The sequence below is a fragment of the Rhopalosiphum maidis genome, chromosome 4, assembly GCF_003676215.2.
Source record: "Rhopalosiphum maidis isolate BTI-1 chromosome 4, ASM367621v3, whole genome shotgun sequence".
In the NCBI taxonomy this organism is placed as follows: domain Eukaryota; kingdom Metazoa; phylum Arthropoda; class Insecta; order Hemiptera; family Aphididae; genus Rhopalosiphum; species Rhopalosiphum maidis.
The window spans coordinates 44,088,556-44,103,392 of record NC_040880.1 but is presented as its reverse complement, the minus strand read 5'-3'; the positions used below and the strand labels follow the sequence as shown (position 1 = coordinate 44,103,392).

The 14,837-nt window shown below is 36.0% G+C and overlaps 1 protein-coding gene across 1 annotated transcript; it reads right to left on the bottom strand.

Moving 5' to 3' along the window:
* Positions 1 to 345: 345 nt before the first annotated feature.
* LOC113557398 lies at positions 346 to 12,163 on the bottom strand. Its single transcript, XM_026962893.1, has 9 exons — positions 11,303 to 12,163; positions 9,422 to 10,331; positions 8,465 to 8,682; positions 7,739 to 7,975; positions 7,332 to 7,462; positions 7,087 to 7,239; positions 6,849 to 7,008; positions 2,970 to 3,185; positions 346 to 2,523 (listed from the first exon to the last, which is right to left on the bottom strand). Exons 1-9 carry the CDS (start codon positions 12,161 to 12,163, stop codon positions 2,410 to 2,412), a joined length of 3,000 nt encoding a protein of 999 aa, XP_026818694.1. The 3' UTR covers positions 346 to 2,409.
* Positions 12,164 to 14,837: the final 2,674 nt, after the last annotated feature.

Genomic DNA, 14,837 nt, shown 5'->3' with positions numbered 1-14,837 from the left:
CGAGTTACTGAACCCGTGAAATAACCAAATTGAGTGAATACATTTGTTGAATCGGCAACGTTTAGGTATAGTATACCTGGTATACACATCTATTATTAATATTATTTCTTTCCGATATCTACCTTATTTTTCAACCATGTGATTTATAAAATAACAGATAATAATAAACAATATGTATACCATAAATTATGTTTTTTTGCACATGCCTATACTATTACATTTTATAGGATATAGATGAATATTAATTATTATTGTTATTATAGACTATTTAATACGCGATTACATTATTTCGGAATCAATCGTTTACGGGGCGGCCTGTTGAACTTTAATTCGAACAAACCCGTTGTCCGTGACTTCGCCACGACAAAAATTATAATATTCCGGTCAAAAATTATACTATCATTTATTATAATTTAGTAAAAATCTATCCGATAACCGTTTCGAAATGGTCAGGAATTATTTCGACCAAGACAGGCGCGCTAGGTATATCTCGCATATACTGTCGACGAATCGTAATTGTTATTCCACTCGTGACGCACGTGAAAGGTCTAGCAGCCTTCCGTCAGTAAACCACGTAATAATATGTAAGAAATAAGAATGATGGGGGGATTCACCTTTGAAAACGTTGCACAATCCAATTTGCGAATAGAACCCATGTCTACAAAAATACACATATTGCGTAGGTGCTTGCAGCGCCGACTAAAAAATAAAAATAAAATACCATGTTGGCAAAATATTGCTCGATTCTATTATTATGAAAAAATAAAATTGTCCAACTGCAGAAAACTAAAACAATATTGTACTCCAATTTCCAGTATTGCAGTTATTATATAATATTATTCGCACCGCCGTAGTTCGTAGCCACAGCGAGTTCGTTTTATTCTTCTGTAATTCGCGTATGTATAAACAAGTATGTAATTATATACAAACTGTGATGTCACTATATTTATTAAAATATATAAATATACCGATAGGTATAGCGTTAGGACTTATTAAAATGTAATTTTATAATTTATCATTAAGCGCGAGCATCTTATACGTCGTCCGCTGTACGGAAATTGAAAATAATGTCAAAATGTGTATAACTGCGTTGTATTTCTCAAATGTAGATTGAATTCACATTTGTGCTCCGTCAACTGTTCAATTATTCATTACTCATCAATCGAGTTCCCGAACCGTCAATTAGCCACTCATTAATAAAACGGTCAAATTAAACGATCAACAGTAAGTTATGCACAACTTTCACAATTATAATATAATGGTACTTAATTGAAATCAATCATCATTTAGGATTTCACAAATGGTATTTTCTTCCAGTGATTTGCAAGCACAGTATTTTAATTATACTATTACAATTTAATTTCTTATCAAAATTACGTCACGTTTATGATGTGTATACATATGTTCAATAATCGTAATGACGAGTGTTATGCAACAGATTTCATTAGTAAATTTTAGTGACAATAATAAATAAAATATGATCAAGATTTAATAATAATATGATATATTAGGCACAGTGGCATAACAGCTGCTTAGTCTAAAATAGACTTTCTCCTAAATTTTTTTTTTCAATCCACGATTTTTTATTTTTTTTTACTGCGTTCGGCCATTTTCCTTGGGGAAAACAGTATGCCCAAAGGATGTGCTCGAATTCTTTTAAACTATACATTTCGATCGTTTCGTACATATCTTTTTTTTTGATTCCAATATCTTGTATTAAATTTCTGCTTATTTTAAAATAACCAAATCCGATGCGACGCATATTTATACAACTACCTATATTGGATTTTGAGATTTACATCAAGTATACATGTACAAGTAAATGATGATGAAATAAAAAAAATAACTTCCAATAGAACATAATATGATATTCAATTGAAACTCGATAATAATTGAATTTATAAAAGGAATATTTGAAATTACTATGCTAACCAACAGCAACAATATAATATTATTATGATATTAATTTCAATCGGCACTGACACTTATTACTCGCATTTGATATGACGATCGACGGTTAATGTTAGGATCACGGTCGACGTTGCGTGTAACTGTTCCAATGTTTATGGATCTATTTACAGAATTTAAGAACGCCGTGGTCGCGACATTGATGGGACACAAAGTCCAAACCCATGTATAAAAACTACGCCAACGAATGCGGTTGAATCAATATTTGCCGATAATTAATGTCAATCATGGATCCATACATTTTTTGATACATCGCACTGGCTTTTCTAATCACCGTTTACAATGCACCGTCGTTCGATAATGTTATGCGTCATGAATGTCTCTTATATATAATATACACCAACGGATTCGGTATATACATCAATACGTCGTGAACGCATAAAAATGAACTGAAATGCCGAAAACTGCAGTTGAACGAAGTTATTGTATAATATTGTCTGTCTAATGCATATCGAATTCGGACGCAAGTTTCTTCGATATACACCGTTGGTGCTTTTTCGCCAATTCTTCGAAATAAATTGCATGATCAGTCAGTCGGAAATCGCCTAAATCACCCTGGAAAATAAAAACCACCGATTTACGGTATTAGTTCGAAATGGTCATGGTTGTTTATATGCTAATTATTTGTGAGCTTTTTTCAAATTGTTTTAAAGGTTAAATTATATACTGAAATATACATGTATAAACTATTATATGTAATATGTAGATAAATGCATTTAAAAACAAATTTTCGACACCTGATACAACATTTATTTATTTTTATAAAAAATGAATAAATACCTCGAGGTCGCTGTTAATGAAAATTCTAACATTATAGATTTCATAACAATACAATTTTTATATTATCAGTAACATTTTGAAATTGTATTGTTATTCAAATATATTTTGGTAAATTATTATTAACCGATAATAGAACTTTATGTAGAGCTTAAATTTTTTATCTTGTCTCCCCCCCCCCGTTTAAATACGCCACCGTATATTCATACATAAAAAAGCAGTACCTGATAAACGGTATCGTGAAACCGGCCCTGGTTGAACGCTTCCATCCACCGGCGCTTTTGAGCCGCGGCCAAACAGACGAAAAAGAACGCCTGGTAATCTACCGGGCTCACAACGACCAGACACAGCCAGCGGCAAATTTCGGACCAGTTCAGTCGGCCCCAGAAACAGTCGGATGCCCAGCCAGAGCACAGAAGCCACCACGAGACGCCGGACATCTGTAATGGAATACGGGATTTTCATATGATGCGATTTACGTAGAACGTGATATTATGCATAATGCAATATATGAGCGATTATGGCATCGACACACTCGGCGGATCTTACACAGTCGCAGTACCTAATTATTGTATTATCGTTTATGTATACGTAGTATGACGTGTAGTCGTAGTATATCTATATACGAACAATGATGGCGGTATATCTCGCTTATTACGACGGTGAAACGCACAACGAGACCGCATAATTTCAATTCGAAAAAAGTCATCATCAAAGGTTAAACGTTCCATTGTTTGATTCGACCTACCTGAGTCGTCATTATCATAATAATAATATTAATACTATGTTTTTCGTTTTTAAATATCTAGTCCCTACGCGATTCCATGACATGAAATAACGAAAAAAAAAATCGCTAATTAAGTTCGTACGACTATATTGTATATTAGTATGCGTATCGAGCCAAATAAACTTTTGTATTATAATATTGTAACACCCGCGCAATAAACGTACGTTAAGTATAATAATACGTAATAGATAATAATAATAACGCAACGCAACGCGCTCGGATACTAATTATAGGTCACAACGCTGATGACGTATCTGTCATCGTGTATGTCTAATAAATACATGATATGTATATAAATATAATATTCCAACGATTTAAAGCATCGCTAGGTACGCGTGTGGCAAGATTTATATGATTATAAAATATACTTTAATACTTAAATACAATAGTAATTAATCCATAAACGTTACAATATAAAACGTTTTAAATTCAAAAAGCAATTACGTCAATAAAATTAAACTCTATTAACTTTTAACGTCATAATATCAACTTATACTACGTATAGTATATATAGGTATCAATTTTACAATAAGAATAAAATAATTGAAATCAAATAAATTTGAAAATGATTATTTCATATTTGCACACTAAAATAGAATTAAGACTTCAATCCACTCGTGCGTACACTCAAATTGTTTTATCGTACACAATTCTCAATGAATTCGTTAACTGTAAAATCAATAAATATAATGTATTTAATGGGGTTCAAGCCTTGATTAATTTATCCAAATCGAATATTTAACTCACTCGGTTTTGAAAACAATTTCTCGCATAAATTATAATAATAATAATATCGGTACTAAAAATGAGTGTGTAAAGGCCTGATGATAAAATATGGATTTGCATAATGTTTTTTAATTTTATATCATACTGCAGTGGAGTTAACCTTGTGTTTACGATAATTATAGTCGTGTAAAATACGCATAACCCACAACTCTACTATTATACGACGATATAACGTTCGGACGTTCCACTTTAACTCGTCAGTATGTTTATGGTTTTATAGACTTATAAAAGACGAATTTATACTTTATGGAATAAATTAATAATAATATTTATGCACTTTGCACTGCTTTAATACTTCACTGATTATCGTGTACAATATTGTTATGCCCATCCGGCCATCTTTACTTCGAATGCAAATGCAATACCTATCTTAAATCACACATGCCGTACTTACTAACTAATAAATATGTTAATCTACGAGTATCACCGTAACCATAACCTATGATAAGATAGTGTATAAGTATTAAGTACCTACATAAATATTATTATTGCATTTTGTGAGTTGTAACATCGACCGCGTAATAAATATTTCCAATATGTTTAAATTATAAATATTTTAAGTAATAAAGTAATGTTAAACAAAATAAAAATAAATGATACAAAATTAATATTTTGACGTTTATCAATATTCTACCCACTACAATACCTGACCTAGCATATGAGATTAAATGACATTATCCGTGGCCGAGAAGATCAGTCATATAATTTATAATTATATCTATTAATATTAATATACTCCGTTTAATTTTAAACAACTGCCTTGAGCAATGAGCGTTTATAATTGGAAACTGGAAACCACACGAAACGTAGGTGTACTTGTACGCATAAATCACGACTATCAGCGGGTCAATATCACGAGATACCGAGCTACTGATGAGCCAATTGAAAATTAACAGTCGGTTAACCGCTGCTCGTAATTACCAAAAAAATTTTTTAATTTCATTTTCTTGTTTATACGATATATCGCGTATCTCGTATACATTTGCCCTCTAGGGAACGTGCTGAACCAGTTGGTAAGTGGTATGAGGAGTGGTCATGATTACCGCTTTCGATAAAATATCAGCAGTTGACTAAAATCTATTTACTTAAAATATGTTTTTCAGTTTAATTAAGGGATGAAATTATCACATAATATTTATTTTTAGATTTGAAATGTTTTAATTTTGTAAGTTTAATAGTATACATAAATAGGCATTTTTATATTACCTATTAGCAAATCGGCACGAGTGGAAATTTAATATTATAAAAACACATAAATTAAAAAATGTATTTATTTTTAATTATTTTGTATTTAAATTAAATTAATATTTTATTTAATGATTCAAACCAAGAGCTCACAAAAATATTTTTAGTAGACTAAGTTCCAACATTCTAGATTTTGAGCTATGAATGTAATGGTTCAAAATGCTATATAATTTTAAATGTTGATAGCTAAGTCTTAAAAATATAACACAAGGTTCCTCATAAATAGTTATTATTGAAACCTAAACATCTAAAACAATATATTACATTTACATATTTTTTTTTTTTAAATATTCAGTTCAAATCTTTTATTAAATTATATATTTAAAAGTAAAATACAATTTTAATTATTTTGTTGTACTTAATCCAAAAATATTATTCGAAATTATTATGTATATTATTATATTTTAATGATTTTACTATATAGAATGATATTAAAAATATTTATATTGATTTTAAACTGCTACGTATTTATACCTCAAATATATTTATACCGTTCTACGTTATGTCAATATTTACTCAAAAGTTAATAACAATAATAATAATATAATATTTTGATATAGATAGATATATAGGACCCGTAATTAAATAAATATAGTATATACTACTATACTAATTAGGTAATTAGTTATACTCGAATAATAAATTAGATAATTCCAGCACAAATTAATTCAATGTACTGCGTATCACTAGTAATAGTAAAATAAATTAATAATATTCATAATAGACCGATTTGCTAACAGTCAACAGGCCATCTCCGCTCAGAATCGTTCATCATATTCAATAATTTAACACATCTAATACAGTCAATTGCGATACACGACATAGCTACCTTCCCATTTTTTTTTTTTATTTACTCTAGTTTCATTTTATTTTTGAAGTTATTTCAACAAAATTGTTTAAGTAAATTGTATATTAATTTAAAAGGTCTCATATTTATGCAATTTTACATAATAGGTATATTATTACATACTTAAAATAGTACAATATGATTGTATGAATAATATTTATGATCAGTTCTTTAATTATAGAATATAACGCAATAAAAAAAAAAAAAAAAAACTATTATGATTAATGATTAAAAGTTTATATTAACTAACAAGACTTCCTTGACTTCCTTTTAAATGTATGCTTTATTGGATAAAAACGCAGAAACGTAGGAAAAAGTTGATTTTTGTCGATCACTTTAAAAACATGCATTTGGAAAAAAAATTAAAACGCTTCGCCCCCTACCCAACCCACCCATACCAGCCACAATCAACCTCTATTCCGCGCAACGTTTGCTAACCTTAAATGCGTTGTACACTTCGGGTTGTTCTTGTTGTAACAACCCTTCAACCAGATGACCAAAAGCGGCCCTCCTGTCGGCGTCCTCGTCAAATGCCGGCGGCCAAACGTATCGTGTCGTTTCGTAGAGTCTGAGCAGTACGGCACACGCCTCAATACACCTTTATTACACGCATAACACAAATTTTATATTATATAAAATTTTATATAAAAATCTGCACAGCCGGTATATCACAAACCCGTTTTTCGATCCTCCCGACGCTATAAACAACGTGCAAGTCATGCAATCGAATAGTGCCGGCGATCCTCGTCTTTCAACACGGCTGTACAGTTGTTCGAGCTCCGAGGACGTCACCGAATCTTCGGCCACCAACCCGACGCTTGACCCGTACCTGCAACAATAATAATAATAATAACTAATATGTCGAGGAAAATAAATTTCGTAACAGAGTAGTATTATAATATTATAACGTGTTTTTGTAACCTCAACGCCAATCGTATTCCGGTGACATCGAAATCGGTTAGGTTTAATTTATGATCGAACGCGCCCAGGTCGAGTTGGCCGTCGAAACGGCGGCGGCCAACCGACGCTATTAAGTCCATCGTCTCTGTTCCCTGCGGAAACGTGCTAGTTATTATACATACTTGCCATTTGCTTAAATCGTTTTTCTGACTCGTGTACGTTTATATTACACCGGACATGCTCACCCACGTCGTATGATAATTGTGTGTCTATTAAAAATCTGATTTTTCAGAAACTCAAAAAAGACTATATATTATTACTACACGTTAATATTATAATGGTTGAAGTATTTTACTGGCATTAAGTTTAAGGGCAAAACGGGGGTAAGCATGATAAGTGACTCAAACCTGTAATTATTGTGTACTTACGGTTATCTGGTCGGAACGGATTATTATGGAACGAAGCCTCTGTGACCAGACACCGCCGTGATGGTGATTAGCGTTGGACAAAAACTCGACCAGAGCGCTAGGGGTAGATTCGGTGGCGTGCCCAGTACCGTCCGACAGCAGAGGGCGTTGTAATTTTGTCAAAAGTTCGGTTGTTTCGTCGACGAAAACTATTTCATCTTCCGTGCGGCTTTCGGCGGACAGCTTTAATAATGTTTCCTGTCAAAAACAAACGAAAAACCGCCCGAAAATGAACATTTCGCAACAACACAAACACACAGAGTAAAAGCCACGGGTAACCCTTCTCCGCGATCGACGGTTAAAACGAAACTTTTAGGAGTTACGATTATGCAATGAATTTAGTATTGACTTTCTATTCGGTTTCTAACAAACCGTAAATATAATATATTATGGTATGTACACTGTGAGCTGCGCATACACAATCGCGTAACATTATTATTACGACTGGAGGGCAAAGATGATCATTATGATTAGTGATTGCCGCGCTGTCCAAACGGACCGAACTTTAAAACGGTACATTACCGTAAACGTAGTTGGGTCATGAGTTATACATAATGCACGATTAGCGTATCTGGTATCTATTGTGGAACGCGTACACTGTAATAAGTATACGTTTATTTTTTTCGTAATATATTATCATCAACCGTGGCTAACAATGGTACGATAAAAATTATTGTACGTTTATACTTGATATTTTAGTTTCAAGTCCGCGTAAACACGTGAGCTGAACGTGTGCGTGGCCGCTTGTATTAAACGAAGCCACAGTATCACGAGAACGCCTCTCGTAATGGGATAGCCGTCAAAATTTTGCAACGAAGCGTAATAAAACTCAGTGAGTGTCGCTATTCCGGTTACAGCGGCTTCCGAGCCGTCGATTCGGAGACGGGCAAGTACAATTTCTAACCCTATAAAAAAAAACAAACCGGTGAAATTTAAATTCGCGGCAACGATACGGGCTACCTATACAACTAAAATATGCTATGTGGTGTATAACAGCGGTTCCCAAATTTTAATGTTGAGACAATGATGACCTGTTTTGGATCAAATTCGATCACAATGCCTTGGCTGTGGATATTATACGAGGATCGTTAATAAAACATAGAACACTATAGTTTCTTCCACTGATATAATCAATTAAAACATCGATAGTTTTCGTAAAAATACCACACAAGTATGAGAGTTGACTGAACTGACGTAATAGTAAAAAGTCTCTAAAATTTGAGCATATAATGCATTAATGCAATCTATCCGCATTTACGTGGCATTTGGTACCCGAAAATGGGAAAACAATGAATAATATACGAATAAACGTCGAGGTACGGAGGGGTGAATTTGTTACAATAATTAATTTAAGGGAAAAGTCCAGACACGATTTTTGAAAATCAGATAAATATTCCGTTATACAAAGCTATCTTTACCGTTATTCTAATACATGATATTGATAATTAGAATAGAAAATTATAATTCATATAAAATTCAAATAAAATAATTATATCTTAATATGAACTAATAATTGTAAATATTATTGAAATAATATTATAATAAATGAAAAATAATGAATTTTTATTTTCTTATGGAGGGTGAACGTAGTGACTTTGGAATTAGGATGATAATGATGATGATAATAATAATAATAATGCTGACCTCCGATCGACGAGCAACAGGAATAGGCGACGCGGACGATCGAGTCGAGGGACTTCCGGTCGCCGTCCGGGTCCAAAGAGACTTCCGTTTGGCGCGAAAGGTCCGCTACGAATCCGTCCAGTGAACCGAACGCGTTCGTCCGGTCCAGCCACTGTCTGCCGGCGGCCGTGGTGCAGGCGACGCTCAACGTCAACAGGTGTCGCGGGTTCAACCAATCGAAGTCGTCCCGCTGCGGCGTGTCGTACATGAGCGTGCCCAGTGGGCTGCCGCGCACGTTGGTCAAGAGCGACCGACGGTGTCCGAGGTCGGGGTCGCCGGCGGCCGCGTCCTCCAAGAACGACATCCTCCTGGTGATCAGCCGCCAGATCTCGTCGTGACGACTGGCCGTCAACGTGGCCGCGACCGCCGTCAGAGAATCCACGTCCGCGCCGTCGCCGGCATCCTTCCAGCGCCTATTCTCGAACAGTCCGTCCACCAACTGTTGACGCGCGGCCAACGCACCTGAACGCTCCGCGACCTTGGCCAGTATGCGTAAGCCAAAAGCGTTATCCGCGATCGTGTCAAGCGTCTCGGGGTGGAACGCGGCCACGGCGGCCACCAGCAAGCAGAGGCCGTGCGCCAACGTCGCGGGAACGCCCCGGCGGTTGGCGGACAGGAAACCGAGACAGTGGTTTGAAATACCGGCCGCGTGGATCCGCAGCGCCCTGGACACCTTGACGGGGAACATGGCCACCGTGGCGCGGTACCTGAACATCTTGGCCAGCAGGTGCACGGCGTGCAACGCGCGGGCGTACCGGACCACGGCCGCGATGTCCGTGTCGTCCGACCGTCGAGGGATCTCGGGTTCGACGATCCACTCGTGGAAACCGGACACGACTGCCCGGAGCAGCTTCCGGTCGCCGTCTAAGCACTGAAAACAAATACGGGTCAGTCAGTGTATAGGCAGTTTTAAATTAATATCTCATAATTTACCGCATAACAAATCAGATTATTAAAAGATCTAATGGTACGTGCATAATATAAACTAAAAATGTTTTTTTTAATTTAATAATAGTAATTTATACTTAAATTAATTTATTAATTTTTGATAGGTACCCAAATTCCAAAATTTATCTGAGACAACTAAATAAATGTCATCTGCATATCAATATATATATATATATACTAGTTGTAATAGGAAAAACTGTTCATAATATTATTTATTTTGTATTATAATAGTCATTATTATTGTGGTACCCATCAACGATTTTTATTTTTTTAACTGATCATTAGACTTATTAATCTATTTACTATATAATATTGCCTATCTTTGGGATAACAAATACAAATCCATTTAAGATTATCGAAGCAATTTAATTCTGAAAAATTATTTTTAAATTAATTAAAAATAGTCCAATTTTACGTACATAACACAGTGTTTATCAATTAGCTCTTTTTAAGAAATATACAAGTCACAAAAAATAAATAACTCAAATTGTGATGCGAATCTAATAAACTTGAAGACCACTGACCAAAAAGATAACGACCGCGTTATATCATAATTCGCACATAGAATATAGATAAATAGGAATAACTGACGGAAGCTAACCGACTGGAAACAACTACATACAGCAATAGTAGAACTAAAATTACAATGGAATACAATAACTTTTTTTTTTAGTTTTTATAGCACTCCAATCAATTGTTTTGCACTTTAGGGTGTGGTACAGCACTAGCAGCATTTATCGTGTCAGAAGTATATGTTTAGCGCCTAACGTACGAACTGGAATATCAAATCTTAACGGTATAGCATATTTTACATAATACAGTTTTGTGTGAATTTAGTTGAAATTTGGCTACAAATACGCAACTGTATAATTTGTGATGTTGGAGGTCGCTCACCTGGAAAAAGACCGATCGGGACGAGTGGTACTTAGAAACGGTGTCAAACCACGTGGCAGTAGGATCGGCGCAGCACAGGACGGCGTACGGGCCGCGACCACCGGGGTCGGCCGCAATGGTGGCCACGAACTCAACAATGGCCGGTTTGACGGCCCCGCGGCAGCCGGCAGCCCGTTTGATGACCACAGACAGACATCGGGCCGTCAGCGACACGGCCGTCACCGTCTTGCCGAAATCGCGTCGTTGCCGTAACAGACACCGCGCGTGCGTGGCCTCGCACAGCGAACCGTAACTTTCGGCCGCGCTCTCCGGGTCCGGCGCCGTGTCCACGAGCTTGGCGTACACGCGGATCGCGAGGCTAAAATGCACGTCCGCCGACACGGCGCGGGACAGCCCGTCCGTCAGCCGCCGAAAGTACGCGCCCGTGTACGTGTCGTACGTGAACGGCAACCGGAGGAGAGCGTTCAGGCTGCGAGCTGTGTCGCGCGCCAGTCGCCCGGGCCCGATGTCCACCAATCCCGGCCACCGGTGGTCCACCAGCCGGCCGGCCGACCCGGTGGCCAGCAGAGCGTCGCGCACGGCCGCGTCCAGCGCCCGGTCGACGTCGTCGGCGTTCTGCTCCAATAGCCGGTCGGCGATCCGCCGGGCGACGGCGCCGTCGTCGTCGTCGTCGTCGTCTCCGTCATCACCACCGGCACCGTCCACGTCGGACGACGACACGGACGAGCCGACGATCGACTCGGCCAACGCGCGCACGTCGTCGAACGCGCCGCTGTCCAGCAGATAATCGTACAGCCGGCCGTCCGGGTCGTCCGCGCCGCCGTCCGCCGCCGTGTCCGAGTCGGGGCGCGCGTGGTCCATTGCGGCGGCCGCGTCAAACCAACTCGCGGTCGCAGCACTGCGTAGTTTTTTCGAAAGTATAAAAAGAACGATTCGACTGGACGGACAGTTTAATCGGTCTGGTCGCGGCGTTTCTCCGCGGTACTGCGGCAACGTGCGCGTTGTGCGATGTGTGTATATCCGTTACTAAGGGGACGCGACCGATCGATCGGATCGAAACGGCGCAGCGCCGCGCCGGTACAGCTGCACGTTGTTTAGAATTAGCGTGTTAAACATCGTCACCATATCGGTATAGTCGTCGAACCGTTCGAAATATTATATTCTACGAAATATAATATGACGTGTGCTTTTCAAATGCATAGCATGACGACTGACGAGTGTCGGGTCCGTTAAATTTCCAAGTCGGGGACGTCGGTAATACCCTAGCTGATGTGCAGACGACATAGGCGCCATAAAGGGGGCGCTTGGGGTGTATTAGCACCCTCGAATATTTTTCTATAATATCACCATTCAGCAGCGATTCAACGCTATGTCCGGAAAATGAAGAGCGAGCTTTAAGCACCCACAGTTTTTTTTTTTATTGAAATTCCGCCTATGTGTACAGGTATACCTATCCCAGGTTTGATAACACGACTTAAAATCGTATGTACTGTAAAATCCGTTTGATTGGGACACATCGGGCGGTGACCTATTTGTCCCCATTATCCGACTGTCTCGATTAACCGAATAACTAATAAACCAATACATTCGTTCGGGACCGTGCCAATCTGTCCCTATTAAGCGGTTGTCCCCTTGATGTGGTGTCCCAAATAAGCGGATTCTATTGTATACACATAACACATAGCCCGACAACCTGCACCGCGATTCGTCACGAAACGATTTTATTTGACGAACCTATCGCAATCCAATATCGACATATAGATTTAAAATAATATATCTGCTGTATGTATACTGTTTTCAATACACTTACGGTATTATAGTCATTGTATAATATGACTTTGTGAAAGATGTTTGTTTTCACCGTTATTGTGATTATATTAATTTTGCTTTTAATAGACTTTAGATCAATACCACAGCGGCGATTAATGATGCGCGTTTATAATATAATTAAATACACCTACGTACGTACTCAGTGTTCACCACAATTTCTCGTACATAATTGGAATTTACATGATAATTTACGTACATGATTTTACTGGTTGGAGCTGTTTTATTTGACCCTTTCTGACCTATGCTGCTGTTAAATCGTCGTGTTAGATTTATTTTTTTAGTTAATTTATAGTGTGTATAGTGTACATAATAGTAATGTACTTGTGATTGTGTTGCAGGTACACTCATCAAATACATTTCGTAATATTGTGCCACAGTGATTGTACATTTGAACAGTCGTTTCAAACACCAAATCTTCAAATCTGCTAAAAAAAAAATTATATAGACGTAATAAGCAATAATAACAAATATTACATGTTACGAAATGTATTAGCAAGTTAGTTTTATAATTATAAACCAATACAATATTGCTGTATTAAATCATAATATTATAGTATAGTAAAATTATTAAAAAATGTCTTCATATCATATCTAAACTGCATTTTTTATGTACACGAGTATACTTAAATATAATTAAGTAGATACTTTAAAAATTCGTTAGTTCTTTAAAATAAATTTAGAGTGGTTCAAAAAAATTACTTAAATCCTAAATAAGATGAGAACGACAATATCGTTTATTATTATTATATGGTTTAATCATTTTTGTTGTGTTTTTTGGTTTTGATTCATTTTTCATAAAGGAAAATACATCTGTAAAGTTTTCCTTTCCTACAATTAATTCTATAAACTTAAAAACTGCATAGATATCAAATTAAGTACAAAATATCTGTGCAATTTTTAAGTTTCTTAGGTAGGTATAGTCAAAGGGAGAAATTTCACCGACATATTTTCTTTTACTTAAAAAATGCGTAAGGAATAACTATTACCTACATTAAAAAGTGAATTTTACCATATGAAACAAATACTGTGTTATAATAATCCACAAATATAACTAATACATATAACTCGAATTTTAATATATTATAATTTCAGATTGTGCATTTTGTCTTCGAATATTTTTACTTTTTACTATTTACAAATGAATTTCAATTAACAGGTAAAAAGTTTATCTAATAAAAATTATTAGAACTTTTCCATATTCCAAGACATAAATGTTAAAACATTCAATATTCATCGATTCGATGTAAATTGTTCATTTTCGTTTTAATATTCGAAAACATCAACTATCCATTATATAACCGCTTCAACTTCAAAACATAATGAAACTAAAATAATAATTTATAGGCAGTCACATAATATAATACTTACTTTATACGTCATAATTATCGTACCCCTTCCCCTTTTTCATTCGATATATTTTAAAATATAATATATACCTATACAAGGTACTTTTTTATTTATATACGTAGATTTAGAGTTAAAATATAAAACAAAACAAACTTAATTAATAATTACAGTTGTGTATTTATACCTGATATATATTTTATACACCATACCAGGATTATTTCATATCAACTCCCTTGATTATAGTATTATGAAAAATATAATAGATACCTACATTATATATAAATAGTATCATTCCATTGAGATGAACGAGTTTTGATAATAGCCATAATTTCCTATTGAAATTATTATATTTGTAATT

Excerpts from the sequence above, each read along its gene's own strand:
- LOC113557398 (XM_026962893.1), bottom strand. The coding sequence starts at position 12,163 with ATGGACCACGCGCGCCCCGACTCGGACACGGCGGCGGACGGCGGCGCG. Across the intron at positions 8,683-9,421 it reads CTGTTGCTCGTCGATCGGAG|GGTTAGAAATTGTACTTGCC; the intron begins GTCAGCATTATT and ends TTTTTTTTATAG. Across the intron at positions 7,976-8,464 it reads ACTTGAAACTAAAATATCAA|GAAACATTATTAAAGCTGTC; the intron begins GTATAAACGTAC and ends TGTTTTTGACAG.